Source organism: Eucalyptus grandis, chromosome 1 (genome assembly GCF_016545825.1).
Source record: "Eucalyptus grandis isolate ANBG69807.140 chromosome 1, ASM1654582v1, whole genome shotgun sequence".
Taxonomy (NCBI): Eukaryota; Viridiplantae; Streptophyta; class Magnoliopsida; order Myrtales; family Myrtaceae; genus Eucalyptus; species Eucalyptus grandis.
The window spans coordinates 49035960-49054514 of NC_052612.1; the positions used below are offsets into that span (position 1 = coordinate 49035960).

Sequence of the window (18555 nt, forward strand, 5' to 3'; positions counted from 1 at the left end):
CCATAGACGGCGAATTATGGAGGCCAACTCCCAAAAGAGATTTGCTTTTTTTTTTTTTTTTTTTTTTTTATATTAAACGTGGAACTCTAGGCCTTGCCGAATCCAACCCAAATTTGGAAAGTTGATATCCCTAATTTGTTGTGAAACTTAATCCAACTTGGACTTTACTTTTAAGTTTTTAATTTTATGCTTATTTATCTATCAAATTCCCAAATAGAAAATCTCTTATATGAATTTAGACTTTCGCTTACGAGCCCAAACTCAAGACATATTCCAACACTAATAGGAAGCAGAGTTGAGAAGAGAGCTTAGTCCAGTTGATTTATTCATGCTTAGTGATGAGAGGAAGACGGATAAGCATGAGCCTGCCGTGGAGGACATTCTATGCGTTTTGTAGAAGAACTTAAATATTGGTGATGATGAAGTGCCAACCCCTATAGAAGCGCCTTCAGAATACCAGAAACTTAAAAATTTATAAGAAGTAATTAGTTGGAAGCACTTGATGTTACTTCTTGCTAATTCAAAGTTCTCGACTATAATGCAAAAAGCTAGAAACTTTACCAGTTCAATGAAAATGATGTAATTAAGGTAAAAAATGAGCCCTTTCCTTTCTGTAGATTTACAATATATAATCTTTCGATAGATATTACATTCCCTTCATTTTATTGCACTATCTAATCAATAAAATGTACCATCATTAAGTTCTTTCTCATTAGGACGCGATCATTGCGACATCAACATGTATCATCCGGGAAGTTGCTTTATTACATAGAGAGAGAACATTCACTTGACTTGGAGTTATTTGTGGATTGCCAGTGTTATCTTTACCTATAATCGACACTCAAATGGTGGCCTTTACATATCTTAATAAGAGAATGCAAATGCATAACAAAGTCTCTCCATGAGTGTAGTCCATAAGAATTTTTGAAAACTCTTCATTTGTTGAGTAGACACCAATTTAAGCTCTCTAAACAACCAGGAAAGTCTGAAAGTTTTTGTGATTTGCGAGTGACTGATTCATTGATTAAACGTTATTGAAAAAGCCTCTCGTATATTTGGATTCAATCTTTCTTAACCAAAAAAAAAAAGAGGGAGAATGTCACATTAGTCTTGTGTTGGGTTTTGGGAAATTATTGGCTCAAATGAAGCTTTTGCATAAATGCTTAGGGTAGTAATACAGTTTGTCCGCCCACAGTTGCTAGAGTTTTGCGAATACACGATATTTACTTGTAAAAAAAAAAAAAAAAAATCCTAATCGATATGGACATTGGTTCGGCCAGAGGAAAATAAAATGGTATGAGTCGGTGTTATCGGCTTATAGTAGTGGGCAAAGGCAAACACCTCTCAGTTTCAACATTTTTAAGCTGTGATACTAATAGTGTGATTACTCTACTGGACTTACTACGTCGCGAAAGCAAAAAATAAAAAGAATACTAGAAATGTTAGAAACGTTGGCTTCGACTTGGAGTTATCAGTGGATTTTCATTTTCATGAACTTTAAAGAGTGGTAAACATTGACTCGACTTGGAGTCATATACGATCTTTAATTGAAAGGATCATATGAACTTTCTCTTTTTTGCAATTGAAAACTAAAGCGATGGATTAAATTCCTCACGATTATTAAATATTCTAGGTGCATACATTCATCTCTCACACGGCACGTAAGTTCCAGGTACACAAGATATCCTATGAGATGAGAATAAACTCATAAACTAAAATGAGTGTTCTTGATGTTCCAATATATTAATCTCTATTACTTATTCGAAATATATTTTTCATGCTGATATATTTTGTAGTTGAAAACATAATTCAAAATAGTAATTCTTGTTTGAACGAGATATGTTAGAAACATATTATACTACCTATATTATCTTTATCGTGACTACAAAATCACGACTTATCCTAATTACTTGATTAAAAGAAGTCTACCCCTATCGTTAGCACAACTGATGTTCCGCGTTCCCATATATTGCTCCCTATGCCCGAGCGATCCACACTATAGATAATCTAGGTCTAGCCTGTAGTATTTTGGATATTAGCAATAATTACTGAACTTTTAAGGCAAATCCCAACTAGATCGACATTTCCACAATAAATGCATACAAGAGCAGAGGACCATGGCATCTCTCTCTGAAATGCCTCCATTTTGGGGGCTTTGCCTTTATGGTCGGCCAACATGTGAACTTTGTGGCTTGATTTGTCTCACACTCAAACTACCACACCCCTAATATATATATATTAATATCTCTCCGACAACTTAAATCTATGTACCTCTTCTATCGTCTCTCCGTGATATCGTGATGAATGGTACATTACCATCGTTATTTCAAAGTTAGTAATTTAGTTAAGATCAAAACATCAAATAGATGGTCTTTAAAAACACGCAATGTAGACCAAGAAATGACCTTAATATGAATAACAAGGGAAAAGTGCCAAAAAAGTCCTAAACCTTTTGGCTTTGTGCCGATTTAGTCTTAAACCTTTTTTTGGTACCGATTTAGTCCTAAACCTTTTTACGTTGTGTCAATTAAGTCCTTTCCGCCCAATTTTGACCGGATTTTGCTGACTGGACGCCGGCCGGCTGACGTGGCCTGATCGACGCTGATGTGTATAATTTTTAATAGTATTTTAATTTTTTTGAATTTTTTTATTTTTATTTTTTCTCTTTTTATTTTTATTCTTTTCTTTATTCTTTATTCTTTTTTTATTTTTCTGCTCATCTTCTTCCTCCAGCCGGTCGCGAGCTCGACGACCAGCCACCTCGCCGGGGCCGCGAGGGCGGCCTCACGCCGGGCGGGCGAGGCTCGCCCTCGCCGGATCCGGGAGGCTCGACCTCGCTAGATCCGGCGCGGGAGGAGCCGGCGGGGCTCACCCTAGCCAGATCCGGCGAGGGCGAGCCTCGCCGCCCAAGCCTCGAGGGCGGCCTCGTGTCGGGTGGGCAAGGCTCGCCCTCGTCGGATCCGGCGAGGGTCAAGCCTCGCCCAAGGCCGGCGAGGTTCGACCTCGCCAAATCCGACGCGAGGAGGAGCTGGCGAGGTCGCCCGTCGGCCATGGGCGAGACTTGACCTCGCCAAATCCGACGAGGGCAAGCCTCGCCGCCCAGTCTCGAGGGCGGCCTCGCACTGCGGGCGAGGCTCGCCCTTGCCGGATCTGGCGAGGGTGAGCCCCGCCAGCTCCTCCTCGCGCCGGATCTGGCGAGGGTCGAGCCTCGCCAGATCCGGCGAGGGTGAGCCTCGCCCACCCGGCGCGAGGCCGCCCTCGCGGCCACTAGCAAGGTGGCCGGCGAGGTCGAGACCTCGCCGGCCGTTGCCTCTAGCCGGTCGGCGAGCTCCGACGACCGGGCCGGAGGAAGAAGATGAGCAGAAAAATAAAAAAAAATAAAAAAAATAAAGAAAAGAATAAAAATAAAAAGAAAAAAATTCAAAAAAATTAAAATACTATTAAAAATATACACGTCGGCGCCGATCAGCCACGTCAGCCGGGGGTCCCAAGAAGCAAAATCCGGTCAAAATTGGCCGGAAAGGACTTAATTGGCACAACGTAAAAAGGTTTAGGACTAAATTGGCACCAAAAAAAGGTTTAGGACTAAATCGGCACAAAGCCAAAAGGTTTAGGACTTTTTTGGCACTTCTCCCTGAATAACAACACAAGACTCAAAAGACTTGACTTGTTCTGAGATAGGCACTACAAAAAACTGGATAGACTTGTCCACAATCTTCGTAATGGCGCTGGTCTTGCTTCCAAGTTGACGTGGACTTCTCGTCTAGATGGGGTCTACTCATCAATTTACAAACTCCAACGGCAAGAATGGATGTGCCTTTTTTCCCTAATGAAAACTATCATGTGTGGACCTTAAATGCACTGCATATAGATGATACACATGCATACACATAAGGCGGATGCATGTAACCACAAGTTGCCACGTTAAAAGAGAGATCTCTCCCTGCCCTTCTCTATAAATGATTTGAGTTTGATTAGAGGACCCTTATACCCCTCACTCTAAAACATGAATTCATCCTTTCCTTCATTGCTCATGGGGAGTTATTGTTCCCAAGTGCTCACACTAGTAACTCTATTACTCATTTTAGATCATTCATGCGTGTGCTTCTGTAACAATTCAACATCTATTTACAGAGCGCAAGAAAGAGAGACTCTGCTCCAACTTCAACAAAGCCTCTTTGATCCATCCGGCTTGCTTTCTTCGTGGAAAGGCAAAGATTGTTGTAGATGGGAAGGAGTGATTTGTGATGGAGTATATGGTCATGTCATCAAGCTCCAATTATTACCCCAACCAAGAAGAGACATGGAACCGAAGCTCTTCCTAGCTGGTGAGTTTAACTCTTCTTTGCTCCACTTAAGATACTTGAACCACTTGGACTTAAGTGGGATCGATTTCAATCAAAAAAGAATACCTGAATTCATCGGGTCGATTAAACAATTGAGGTACCTCAATCTATCGTTTGCCAACTTCTACGGAACGGTTCCTCAACAATTGGGAAATCTCACCAAGTTGGAAGTCCTCGATCTTCATAATGAATATGAAAATTTGGTTGTGGATGATATCATATGGGTTTCTTATCTTCGGTCACTAAAGTACCTTGACATTAGTGGCTCGATGATTGCGAACAAAAGAGTCCTCATGCAAGTGATTAGCACGCTCCCAGCTTTATCGTATTTGAGCTTATCAGGTTGTGGATTACATAATCTTCATCTGTCTTTCGATCACTTGGCCAATTCTACTTCTCTTTTTCATCTTCAGTACCTCGATCTTTCGAGTAATCTTTTTGTAGGTCCCATCCCAAGCACTTTATTTCAAAACATGACTTCTCTTCAGCATCTTAATCTTTCAAGCAACTCTTTCAACTCATCAATTCCCATGTGGTTTGACAAGTTTACAAGCCTTGTTCATCTTGATCTTGGGAAAAATCTTTTTGACGGAATTGAAGGAGGCATTTTCTCATTCTTAAAGAACAATCGGTACCTCAAGTCATTGCATTTGCATGAAAACCAAATCGGAGAAGAGATTTCAACAACCCAAGGAAATTCATCTGGACCCATCGAGAATAGCTTAGAGCATCTAGAGATATGTTATAATCATCTTTAGGGTGCTTTGCCCAACTGGTTGGTGCACTTCACAAACTTAAAACATATTCTACTTTCCAACAATTTCTTCACCAGTCCAATCCCTAGTGTCATCGAATCATTGTCAAACTTGGAAACACTAGATCTTTCTAATAATCAATTGGTGGGGCACATTCCCGCGTCGTTAGGGAAATTGGGGGCTTTGCAATACTTGGATCTTGGATATAATCATTTAGAAGGTGTGATTACCGAAATCCATTTTTCTAATTTGTCAAGGCTCAAGTTGTTGCACATCGATAACAATCATAACTTGAGTTTTAAGGCAAAACCCAGCTGGATACCCCCTTTCCAACTAGAAGATATTATGATGAACTCTTGCAAATTTGGAACTAAATTTCCCCTATGGATTCAGACACAAGCCAAAGCTATAAAAATCACACTCACCAATGCTTCCCTTTTTGGGCCCTTGCCGAAATGGTTAGCCAACTTGACGTTTTCTTGGCTCGATCTATCTCACAATCAAATTACCTTGCCAAAATGGTCAACCAACTTGATGTTTTCTTTGCTCGATCTATCTTACAATCAGATTACTGGGCCCTTGCCAGAATGGTCGGCCAACTTGACGTTTTCTTCGCTCGATCTATCTTACAATCAGATTACTGGGCCCTTGCCATAATGGTCAGCCAACTTGACGTTTTTCGAGCTCAATCTATCTTGCAATCAAATTACTGGGCCCTTGCCAGAATGGTCGGCCAACTTGACGTTTTCCATGCTCGATCTATCTTACAATCGGGGACATTCGGGCCCCCCGAATGGTCGGCCAACTTGACGTTTTCCATGCTCGATCTATCTTACAATCAGATTACTGGGCCCCTGCCAGAATGGTCGGCCAACTTGACGTTTTCCATGCTCGATCTATCTTACAATCAGATTACTGGGCCCCTGCCAGAATGGTCAGCCAACTTGACGTTTTCCAGGCTCGATCTATCTTACAATCAAATTACTGGGCCCCTACCAGAATGGTCAACCGACTTGACGTCTTCCAGGCTTGATCTATCTTACAATCAGATTACTGGGCCCCTGCCAGAATGGTCAGCCAACTTGATGTTTTCCGAGGTCGATCTATCTTACAATCAGATTACTGGGCCCTTGCTAGAATGGTCAGCCAACTTGACGTTTTACGATATCGATCTATCTAATAATCAGATTACTGGGCCCCTGCCAGAATGGTCGGCCAACTTGACGTTTTACGATATCGATCTATCTAATAATCAGATTACTGGGCCCCTGCCAGAATGGTCGGCCAACTTGACGTTTTTCACGCTCAATCTATCTTACAATCAAATTACTGGGCCCCTGTCAGAATGGTCAGCCAACTTGACGTTTTCCTGGCTCGATCTATCTAACAATCAGATTACTAGGCCTTTGCCAAAATGGTTAGCCAACTTGATGATTCATGAGCTCGATCTATCTTACAATCAGATTACTGGGCCCTTGCCACAATGGTCAGCCAACTTGACAATTTCCAAGCTTGATCTATCTTACAATCAGATTATTGGGCCATTGCCCAACATGTCTATTAATTGTTCCTTTTTAGATCTCTCCCACAACTTGATCTTTGGACCTCTTCCGATAGATATCGGTATTAGGTACCAAGTATATGATTTGCATCTCAATGATAACCTGATCAATGGTACTCTACCGTCATCATTATGCAACATGGAGCTGGTTGAATTAAATCTTGCCAACAATAGCCTATCCGGAAGTATTCCAGACTGTTGGAAGAATTCTTTATCATTCTTGACTTTGTCATTTAATAAGTTGTCCGGAATAATTCCTAGCTCACTTGGATCATTGCCCTACCTTATTAGCCTACACTTGAATGGAAACCATCTCAATGGGGAGCTTCCTCAAGCTTTAGGTTATTGTACACATCTGGTAATTTTAGACCTTGGAGAGAATAATTTGTCTGGAAGCATTTCGACATGGTTTGACGAAAGCTTTCAGTCCTTGTTGATCCTGAGGCTACGGGAGAATAGATTTGTCGGCAGCATCCCTTCACAACTCTGTTCACTATCAAGATTGCAAATATTAGATATGGCAATGAACAATTTGACGGGAACGATCCCACATTGTCTTGGCAATATGAGCAGCATGACCAACTTCAATCAAAGCATTCCATTTGGATCGAGAATTTTAAGTCTAGATTGGGATCAAGAGCACGTGGTTGAGATCATAAAGGGAAGATATAACGAATACACCAGAATTGTTTTGCAACTTGTGGTCAATTTGGATCTCTCTAGCAACTTTTTGAATGGGTTAATTCCCGAAGAACTTTCTTTCCTCTCAGGATTGCATGGCTTGAACTTGTCTCACAACCATCTCTCTGGAAATATTCCCATTGGCATTGGGAACATGACGTCACTCGAGTCTCTTGATCTTTCAAACAACTACCTCTCAGGGACAATTCCACAAGGCATTTCAGAGTTAACATCCCTAGCCCACCTCAACTTGTCACAAAACAACTTGAATGGGCAGATTCCAAAAGGAAATCAAATTCAAACACTCGATGATCCTTCCATTTATGCTAGCAATCCTCTACTATGTGGTGATCTTCTGAGAAAAAAATGCCTCGGAGCTGAGGCGCCTCAACCACCGAAAATCTCTCACCCAAAAGATACACATGAAGAGGATAAGCTTGATAAGGCATTGTTCTATGTGGTTGTAATGCTTGGATTTGCAACTGGGTTCTGGGGCTTTTTCGGAGTTTTACAGTTCAAGAAAGATTGGAGACTTGCATATTTCAGCTTTGCGGATCAAGCAACAAACAAGGCTTATGTGACCATAGCAGTGAAGGTAGCCAAGTTGAAGAGAGTGAGACTGTCAGGAAGCACATAAGAAAGGAGCAATCTCGTGCTCTCTCCCCTGCCTTTAGTTCTTCATTTTAGGTTTACTTAGAACTTGTGCTCGTGTGATCTCTTCCCTTCCATGAGTTTGCTTATTCAGGTAATTTAATTAGCATTCTATGATGTCTATTCTCAAAACACTACTCTTTCTACTTTGTCTTCCTAGCCAAACTATGCTTTCTACTCTCTCTCTTTTCAGCCTAAATATGATTTCTATGCAACTTCTTTTCCCTGTTAATGAGTGCTCGTTCAGACAGATTTAAATGGGCCTCAACATTGACGGGCCTCCAATTCTTGGATCATGAGAGGATGGGTAGGGAAGCACGCAAATGGATTCAAAACTAGAAAATTTCCGCCTTGGTTGAATTTTAAAGCTGCTGGAAATTTTCCAATCTTCTTGGTAAAAAATTGTGGCCGATATACTAATCTTCCGCTAAAATAGTAACTTGCGAATATCTTTAAATTTCGCAAGTGGTTTTGTATATCACCGTGAATTGACCAATCTCCTAATTGATTTAGCCCATTACCAAGTTTTTTCAAGTTTTACGGGCGGGGTCTATAAACTACCAGCACTACAAGCAGTCCACTAACATCCTGAAAATTTGTAAATTACCAACTTCTCGGAAATTATCGACATTTCACGATTTTGCTAGCTCCTTTGAAATTATGAGTGTCCTTTGTAATGTACTAATATTATAATACATTTACCAACGTTAATTTGAAATAGTAATTTATTTTAGTGTTGGTACTTTAATTACGGCCCTGGCAAAATTCCAAAGGAGTTGGTAATTTATTATTTCATTTGAAAGTCGAGAAATTTCTTATAGTGGCGATAATTTTCTAAAGGACTACTCAACATTTGAGTGTTGGTCATATTATTTTTACCTACGGTATTAAACATCTATCAACTAAGTCAGAAATCAACTAATAAAAGGAAAATTTTGTAGCTTTTTAAACGGCTAGATCATAGTAAGCTGGTCCCCTAAAGCTGATTGGGTTTTTTTATTTTTTTATTTTATTTTCATCTGGAAGCTAATGTGACGGCCCAAACGGCGGTGCGCGAGGAGGAGGGATGGCAGTGCGTCCGCGCTTCAGTCCCCAGATGTGCGCAGGGAAGGGATCTCTCTCTTGTCCCGCATCGCATAGGGGGGAGTCTTGGGCTAGTTTATAAAGATTGGTCCCTCTAATCTGTGTAACGCGTTTCACGTACGCTTCCGCTATGCTGAGAAGAAACCCATGAGGGAGGACAACATTACACAGTGGGGCCCAGGTCCTTACAAATGGTATCAGAACCGACTCCCGACCACGTGTGAGGCCATAACGAGGGTGCCGTGCTCCCAAGGGGAGGAGGGTTGCGGGTGTGAGGCCATAACGAGGGTGCTATGCTCCCAAGGGGGGGAGAGTGTGCGGGGAGGGGGGCCCGGGTCCTTACAAATGGTATTAGAGCCGACTCCCGATCGCATGTGAGGCCATAACGTGGGTGCTGTGCTCCCAAGGGGAGGAGGGTTGCGGGTGAAGGGCGTTGATTTGCCTATTGGAAATGGAACTAAGAGTGTGACCGCCCAGATGGCGGTGCGTGGGGAGGAGGGTTGCAGGTGAAGGGCATTAATATTGGCTATTGGAATCAGTGTCCAAAGCGGAAAATGAAGGGTGTTGATTTGCCTATTGGAAATGGGGATAGTTCCAATTCTCAATATTTGGACAGGATGAGTTTTGCTCGGAAGCTTATGTTCTTTCAGCGACTATATAGAATCTGAATTTAACCTTACATAATGATAAAATTCGGGATGCTGATCAAATTTAGCTTTACTTGCATTCACCACCTCACATTGCTTACGTTTACTAGAACATGGTGGATCTGTTTAGCATGTTCGCCTCTGCAACTAAAGTGATCGTCTGAACTCTGAAGCAGCTCTAAAAATATCGCCACCGTGAACCACGGCTCTGTCTGGGAAATTTCCCTTGTTTGTTTTTCGTTTTAGTCGTTGTAAACTGCTGGCTGCACATAATTTCCATGGGAAGCACTAGAAAAAAGAACCGCGGCTTCACATGCCTAGCCGGTGTGTTGAATCTTCCTCCGGAAACAAATCGTTGTCGAGCTGGGCGAGAAACCACAGCCTAATTGAAGTGGAAGGCGGCTTGCTCGGGGAGTTTGCAGGCGCCATCGCCTGAAATGCTGAGTGGGCCCCGCTGTTCACAACCTGGCATCAAATAACCAAGGAATCGAGGAAGACTGTAATTGAGAACCTAGGCAGTTTGTTGTTAGACATAAACCGGTGATTCTAATCACGCATTGAAGAACAAAATTCAAGCATTGATTAGAAATTCACGAAGATTCAATGAAATTACTAGTATACTCTACTAACCCAATCTTCTCGTGTACTAATGATGTATTACCAAATGAGAGAATTTGTGTTAGATCCTGTGATTGCCCTTACGAAATTAATAATCGTTCTTTTTATAAATTGCCTCCCCATTAAAGCGGTTATCAAATGGACGGTTATCACGAAGAGATACAAAGCGTGAAAAAATCAAATGTGATATAACCGTTACTTAAAAAGAGAAAACGCGAGTCAAAATATCCACAACAATTTATATTTAAATGTTATTATGAACCGTGAAATTATTTTTAATTTATTAATTTTATAAGTGACGTAAGCAAATATTTTTAAGAAAATATATGCAAAATTCAACGTTTTTTTATGAAACAAGCATCTTAATCCCATTTAAGCAAATTTTTGTCCAGCATGTTTACACTTCTAACTGTGATATATAATTACTGAATTCTATAGCTTAGACTCCGTGTTTTTCACGTGATTCATCGGACGATACCTAAATTTAATATTTCTTCTTTTATTTAGGGACATACTGCCTAATCATGCAATTTTAGTTGTGCACAGTAAGATCGAAATACACATACACACGATTATACGTAGCCTTATGTTTCCAAGACAACTTTCTCCATGAAAACTTCCTTAGATTCTGTCACCTGAGAATTTCTGCAAGCATGCTTCATACGGCAATCATAGACCAGTAAAAACAAAGCCTCTCACCATGATTCTTCTCTCTTTATTCTTTTCTTGCGCAAGCGTGAAATTGCAACTGAATTTCTTTTACTTCACTTTTCGCAACCTCAGAGCAGCTGGAGCTTGGAAGAAGATGGACAATGAATCGAGATTTCTCAGCTTATCCAGAAAACAAGGAATGAAAAAAAAAAAAAAAAAAAAAGATTGGACGATGGATCAGAATGACCCAACGCTCTTCGACTCCAAGAAAAGGTCGAGATCAAGCACCATCACTCTATATTTATTGTTCTGCACTCTCTTCATCCCGTTTCGTACATGCTTTCTAAAATCTTACCAAGTAATTTCTGTGTTCTTCGGCCTGCACTGTCCTCTAACCGTGCACCAAAGCTCACCAACTCGATGAGTGGTCCACCAAACCAATTTCTTACAAAATATAATTCAAAAATGAAGTACAAATAAATCAATGGAAGTATTTAACAGGACTCATTTACTCAAAAGTATGCATTTTCCCTCGAATTACGCAATCAATCTTCTTGATGTTGAGATTTCTTAAAAATCCTGTGACCTGATTCATCCTTGTCGAAGAGCCGCTCAATCAGTACATCCCAGCTTTCACTCTTTTTTTCCCTTTTGGATGAGCCAGCGGATGAGGCACCGTCGGATTTGTACGGATCTTGCCCTTCTTCCTGCTCATCGAAAGTGCCATATTGAGAAGGTGCATAAGCATGTGGAACATCCAAAGTGACTGCCCTCTTCAAAGCAGCCTTGTACTCCTCTGTGTGTTCTTTGACTATTGTTTCCTGCCGCTCCATCCGTTGCTTTACTGGAATTTCCATGATATGATCTTTCTCAAACATCAGCTGGAGGGGAAAATTGGCAGGTGCTTTCATCAAAATTCAAGATAGCAGATGGTAATTTATTGTACGGACAAAGCAGTTAAATAGGGAACCACCCCCAAAGTCATCCATGGGACTGTATTTTATTATCGATTGGCCTAATACAAAGTGATGCTTCACCAGCTTGGCTTTCTAAGGACTCAAGTCAAATAATTTGACATCATGGTGCACACACAAACATCATTAAGTGACAGATACATGTAATATTTGCTTCCTACATCTGCCAGTTCCATGCCTTGAAATATGTCATGACTGGTACCTTCCAAACATTATCAAGAAACGGTACTCAATAATGTGGTATGCTCTGGTTTGAACTCAGATGCATATATACATGTCAATGCACAAAAAACATGGTTTGTCGCTAGTCAATGCAACTTCACTGAGAAACGGCCGGACACAAGGGAGGACAGCAAAAAGAGCCATAGTTTTCCAGTATGTAGAGGTGAGACTGCCACACATGCAAATCTCTGGATCTCTACCTTTAGCTCAGAATCTCTTCCACATTTCATAGGCCTAGAAACTCAGGCTTTGCCTTTTACTTTCTTGAAAAGTTGTATCAGTCAGTCCACAATCCTAACATTTTTGGTTAACCATTTACAACCTTGCATAAAAATAACTCCTAAAAAGTTTTGCTCGTCCAGAAGGTAGGTGACTAAGATGAGTAATGAGAAAAAGGAGTAAACTTGGCTTCACAATCACAGTAAAGATAGGAATCGAAACTTACATCAAGAGCCCTCTGGGCCTCTCTCTCTATCCATACGATGGCATGGTCAGAAGTCGCATTGCAAGACAGAACTATGTGCTCAAACCTCCCATCCACAGGCACTGCTGTCCTTACAACTGGGGGAAATCGTCCCATCCTGGCATAGCAGAAATTAATAAATTCCCTACCTCCTTGAAACTGTATAGTATGTGCACTACGGAGCCAAATTTCTATTAGAGATGCTGCATATGATGAGGACCGTGTATCACCATAAATTCGTCTGTATTGCCCCAAGTCAGAGAGTATTACTTGGACAATCATGCAAGGCAATGCTTCAGTATACCAGAAAAGTTATTCAACTTATGTGCACATGCTTGACAGAATCAAAAGGAATAATCCATCTTTGCACTTAAAATGTATAAAAATGGGTTGCACACACTATATCTTCTCTAGACGACTTAACGTACTTGAAAGGCCTTCTCTCAACTATATGATAGAGGCGACCGGGTGCATAAAGTCTTCTGGGATCTTTCAGCATCTTTTCCTCTGGAATACAGGTATCCCTCATGCACCTCAAGCACAGGAGGCACGGCAAACTGTCCAACAAGAGAAAGAAGATCCATCAATATTTTCAAGTGAGAGACCAAAATACAAAACAGAAAAGAAAGAGAAATTGAATTTAATGTCCATAATCTTCGATCTTTATCAGTTTAACATTCTTTGCTAACCACATCAGTTTTGCAATTAAAACTCTCATGATAAGAAGGAAGGGAAGTTCTGATTTGCCCCACAAAACTAAAGTTCTTATTTTGTTACAGCACGACTCAGAAATGTTGCTGCAGCCCCTACCAGAAAAGTGACTTGAAGATGTCTTCCAAGGGTGTAGCTGTTCGTGGTAAAAAATCATCCTGATTCAATGGAAAAATCTCCATCAGATGAATAAAAACTTTACTTGTGGCAGTATAGCAGACACTAGCAGAATGCAGCTCCATGATGAATTAGCTACTGACAAAATGCTTACCCAAACAAGTTAATCTCAAAATCAGTACACCTGGACAATGCCACTACAGTATTTTTTAATAAATAATTGGTTAAGGGCTTTTGAAAATAGCAATTCACCATCTCAACACCTTCTTTATTGTTTACAGCTGTGGCAGAAGCAATAGGATTCTGTTGAGGCAAATTGCACAAGGAAGATGGCATATCTCACCAGAATTCAACAATCATGAAGTAGAGAGCAGGCAAATTCACAATCCATATCAACCTCACCAGAAGAGATGATCCCACAAGTGCTGTCTCTTTAAGATTGCAACAGGGAGAAAAAGAACGAAAAGAAATCTGGCTGTTTCCTCACAGCCAAATACAGCACCCAGAACTTTGTAGAATAGCAGTTGTGACTTAAGATTTTAGATCAACCAGTGTGTAAAGAGAAACAAGCAATGCATACCAAAGTTCCCATAGCAAGTAATCTTTAACAGGCATGCCTCCATGCGGAGAGATACTTGAGTTCTCACTTTCAATCAACGACAACAATGAACAACAAAGGGACTACAAACTTACCTGGAGCACGACAGAGTTGATGACATCCGCATATCTGACTGCCAAGTTCAGGGACATGCACCGGGCAGGTGCCATGGCATAGCATCTGACTCGCTTCCTTTCGATATTACCTAGCTTGTCAAGATTTCTCACAGCCACCATCGTCAACAATGCTGCAACACCAGAACCCAATGAATGTCCAGCAAAAGTCAGTGTGTAATTAGGGTACTTCTCCACCAATTCCTTCAAGACCTCGCATTCTGCATCCAATACCCATCCTGCTGCCTTTAGTAACCCATTATGAACATAACCACCATCAAACTTCCTTTTCCCCAGTCTATTATCCAAGAGCACTGCATAATCACTCTCTTTGGCCAAGTTTAAACCCCTAAAGGCAAGAACTATGTCTGCATGATTGTGATCAACATACAGTATATAGGGAGGCGCCCGTCCTTGTGTATCTGCATAATCTTTTCTCAGAATCAACCAATCCGGGTTTATTCCATAACCTCCTTGGGGTTCCCAAAGGGGGTGCCGCAAATCTTCTTCATAAACAGATAGTATGTAGCGGCAAATGCGAGGAACAGGCTCGAATTCTCCAGCACTGGCATGGCCCCAAGTTTCGCTATCATGACCTGCAGTATGGAGACACCGCTTCCATGCCCAACGAGCGCACGCCAGACAGTAGACACACTCGAGGAGAGGGAGGCCGCATACCAACGACATGGATGCCTATGCCTAGAACCCAAGCGTACCAGGACAAATTATGGAAATCTCTACCGCTAATGAATTAAAGAACATAGCCTGCTGATGAAGTGGTCATGCTTGGATCCGAGAGTAGAGACTCTGGGAGCTTGCGCAAGAACCGGAACCAGATTACCCAAGGGACAAATCAATTACTATGCGACCGCTTATCCAATAACAAGATGATACGTACTTTGACAGGGCACAGAAGATTCAATGTGCACACAGTAGACGAATCTGTCAGAGGATGCACGACGAATGGCAACGTTAAATCGCTGGAGGGAAACTTCAGATAGAGAATTCACGAGTAGCTTCCCTCCCGATTCAATTCAGACTCGCTGGCGAAAAACCCACTATCGGAATCGAGCAAGAATCTCCGGGATAGACTGTACAAGCTGCAGACACCAGAGTCCGATACAGGAATCTCCAGGAATCCGAAATCACCACTCACCAGAGCACAGCCCGAAGCAGACGAAGACTCCGCGGCTCGGCCACGCGTCGGAGCACGGATCCGACCACGTCCCGCGTGGCCCCCGACGATCGGAGCTCCTAATCCGGAAATCGAGCCGCGAAGCTAGAACCGGAGATCGCCAGTCCGAGAGAAAACTTCACTGACGAGGAGCGAGGGGGAGCGCCGCGCGATCTAGAGGACCGGGAAGGACTTCGTGGGCAAGGACCGAAGCCCGAGACACGACAGAAACGTGGGCTCTCGACCTCATTGTCGTTTCCCCGGTCTTATGCAATGCAGATGGACGGGGCATGGTGCGACCGAATTGAATATGCGGTTTAGGTGGTGACGGCCGGATGGGCGGTTGGAACACGAACCGAACTGGGGAGTCATCGACTGAGGAAGATGGGGAAGGGAATGGCTGTCTACCTGCAAGTCAAACCGGCAGGGTCTGCGGCCGATGATTGACGAAGGAGACGAGGAAACAGAGGACGGCGGCGGCCAAGGCGGGTTGGTGGGTGGGGCGTGTCGATATGTGATTGGGCGACAGTTGTCCTTGCGCGATGACGCGGCAGTTGCCAGTAGGCCGTACTAGTAGTGTGTTACTTTCCTTCTCGCCGGTTTCCGCACATGCAAGCCCCACTTGCCGCGGTACCTGACCTTAGTGACACGGGCGCTAATACAATTAAAATGACATAAGTATTATAAAATATTGCATTATAAATATACAATAAAGAGAATAAAGAGATTGAGAAGAAAAAGTAGGTAACACCAAAAATAGTAAAGAAAGTGAGAGTAGAAAGATTTTATTTTCAATATATCACCGTTATGTCTACGACAAAAACTAAGCTCCTATTTATAATAGAATAATAATGTACTTATCATTAATATCAATGTATTGAATAATACATGTATTGGATGGAAAGATATACTTAAAATGCATGATACAAATGTACCATAATAAGTATATTAGATAAGATAAATATAATGAATATTCATTAATGTATTTCATAACAATAAAGTAGTAAAAATCCTAAAATTTACCATAAAAACATAATTAAATACTAAAACTTTAAAAAAAATCATGTCCTAAAATTTACAATCAAATTATAAAACTTATCAAAAAAATGTATTCGAGTTCTAAAATTTTAAAAAATGCAATCAATAAAATAAATTGATTTGATCAATTTAATAAGCTATAAGACTTAATTACGTTTTTAAAAAAATTTAGAACTTCATTGCACTTTCTTGACAAATTTTAAGACTTGATTATATTTTTTTTTTTAAATTTAGTATTTAATTACACTTTCGTGATAGGTTTTAAAACTTCTCGTTCTCATGCACTTATCTCTTCAAAAAAAACACTCGGTAAATCATGTTGTCAATTGAAATTTCATTAACAAGGACCCGTACATGCAAGTCCAATACTAATATTTACGTGGTAGGCCCTTATGATTTGGGCCAAATAGCCCAAAAAACACAATTTTTACCGGCGTGACAAATTTAGCACGATTTTTTCAAATGCACCCAAAAAAAAAAAAAAATCAAAACTTTTGCGTAGTAAAATTTTTAACACAATCTTCAAACTTCTCAAAAAAAATAAAAATTGCAGATCGTTAGGCCCATGTGATAAAAATGACATCCGTTGGTAATTCGCTTTATAATCTGAAGGTCCAAAACTTTAGTGAAAAATTCTAAGTACTTGCTTTAGGAAGAAAAGAACTTTTTCACGCTTGCTTGGAGAAAATAACGTGATTTTGGAATCGAGAAGACCCTTTGAAATCGATATTAAAATGAAAGTTGGCTGTATTTAGGGTTCGAGAATTTGCTAGTACTAGCCGTTATTAATTGACAACACAATGGAATTCATGTCGATAAGATAACAAAGCGAATTGATGAAGTGCCAGAGAATCTGGTAGTAAATGGCTGCAGCAGTTATTTGGCATGTTTGATTGTACTTGGCCATATTTAATGGTCCATAATAATTTCTTTCTGGATAAATTGATTCGAAAGGCCAGTTTCCTATCATAAGATGAAAAATGTTAGGTGTGCAAAATTTATTTTGAGATCCATAGTAAATGAGAGTGTTCCTACTAGGTAGAAGAAGGTAAAATCCTACCGTTACTTAGGACGACATTTTTTTTTTTTTTTGGTCTTTAATTTAGGACAACAGTTGATAGCTATAAATTTATTGTTGAAAAATATTACAGATTGCCCTAAGACACTTGTTAAGTCTCATCAATTGTGCCTTGGAAACTTAAATTTTTTCAATTGAAGTAGATGACTTTTCCGAAATGTGTCATCATTCACATTTCAAAGTTTGTTAATATGCGTTATCTCTATTTTCAATGGTCTTACGACCCAAAATTAAAAAAAAAATCATTTAATTTAAGTTGGACTACAAATGTAATGATGATAGCACCATATACACTCTAGTTTTATTTGAAAAATATGATGAATAAAGTCATTTATCCAGAGAAAATTGTCCAAAATATTCTAAATTTTTTATACTTTTATTAGTTTAGTCATAAATTTATTAGTTTTGTCAATTGAGTCATAATTTTTCCATGTTTTGTCAAATGAGTTTATTTAACCAATTTTGACCAGAAATCACCAACCCACACCCAAGCATCTCTTGCTTGAGGGCTGAGGCCAAAGAGAGTGGCCCTCACCCAAGGTCGGCGATCTCCATCGACCATTGACAAGGCCTGACGTTGGTTAGCAAAGTAAAGAAGGGGGAAAAAAAGAGGAGAAAAGGAATGAATAAATAAATAAATAAATCAATCAATCAACCAAAAAATATTAAAATATTTTTTAAGTTGTCTATATCAGCTTTGGCCATGCCACATAGATTGGTCTAGCATTCATGTAAGCAATTTCAGCCAATTTTTACTAGATGGACTTAACTAGCAAAACATAAAAAGACATAGGATTTAATTGGCAAAATTGAAAAATTTAAGACTAAATTGGCAAAAATGCAACATATTTGTGACTTTTTTTGATAACATTTCCAAATTCTTAGAGGACTTGACTTAGAAAAAATACATTTAAAAAAAATAAAATAAAAAGTGACATTCGTTGATCATTTCCATTGGCACGGTTGTGCTTGTAAAGTATAAAGAGAATCGCACATAGAAAGTGATACATTAAACTAGCAAAGTAAAGAAAATTGATTGTTAATTGGGTTAGTATGTCTCTCTAACAAGTGAGC

At 40.4% G+C, this 18555-nt stretch overlaps 2 protein-coding genes across 3 annotated transcripts; one reads left to right on the plus strand and one right to left on the minus strand.

Moving 5' to 3' along the window:
• Positions 1 to 5781: 5781 nt before the first annotated feature.
• Positions 5782 to 9791, plus strand: LOC104415446 (receptor-like protein EIX2). 2 transcript variants are annotated; one of them, XR_005548440.1, is made up of 3 exons: positions 5782 to 5829; positions 5898 to 8088; positions 9021 to 9791. XR_005548440.1 is itself a non-coding variant. In XM_039306824.1 (2 exons), the coding sequence occupies exon 2, from the start codon at positions 5920 to 5922 to the stop codon at positions 7978 to 7980; it is 2061 nt and encodes a 686-aa protein (XP_039162758.1). In that variant the 5' UTR covers positions 5782 to 5829; positions 5898 to 5919; the 3' UTR covers positions 7981 to 9791. The 2 variants fall into 2 exon arrangements, 1 of the variants encoding a protein (XP_039162758.1); XM_039306824.1 differs by having other exon boundaries at positions 5898 to 9791.
• Positions 9792 to 11265: 1474 nt separating this feature from the next.
• On the minus strand, positions 11266 to 15818 carry LOC104448671. Its single transcript, XM_010062542.3, has 5 exons — positions 14174 to 15818; positions 13463 to 13521; positions 13081 to 13209; positions 12635 to 12770; positions 11266 to 11874 (listed from the first exon to the last, which is right to left on the minus strand). Exons 1-5 carry the CDS (start codon positions 14876 to 14878, stop codon positions 11539 to 11541), a joined length of 1365 nt encoding a protein of 454 aa, XP_010060844.2. The 5' UTR covers positions 14879 to 15818; the 3' UTR covers positions 11266 to 11538.
• Positions 15819 to 18555: the final 2737 nt, after the last annotated feature.

Bases quoted from the DNA above. Each gene is read 5' to 3' on its own strand.
- LOC104448671 (XM_010062542.3), bottom strand. From the start codon at position 14,878: ATGTCGTTGGTATGCGGCCTCCCTCTCCTCGAGTGTGTCTACTGTCTG. The intron at 12,771-13,080 runs GTACGTTAAGTC...CTGCTATGCCAG, and splicing joins GTTGAGAGAAGGCCTTTCAA to GATGGGACGATTTCCCCCAG. The intron at 11,875-12,634 runs GTAAGTTTCGAT...TTTCCCCTCCAG, and splicing joins AGGCCCAGAGGGCTCTTGAT to CTGATGTTTGAGAAAGATCA.
- LOC104415446 (XM_039306824.1), top strand. From the start codon at position 5,920: ATGCTCGATCTATCTTACAATCAGATTACTGGGCCCCTGCCAGAATGG.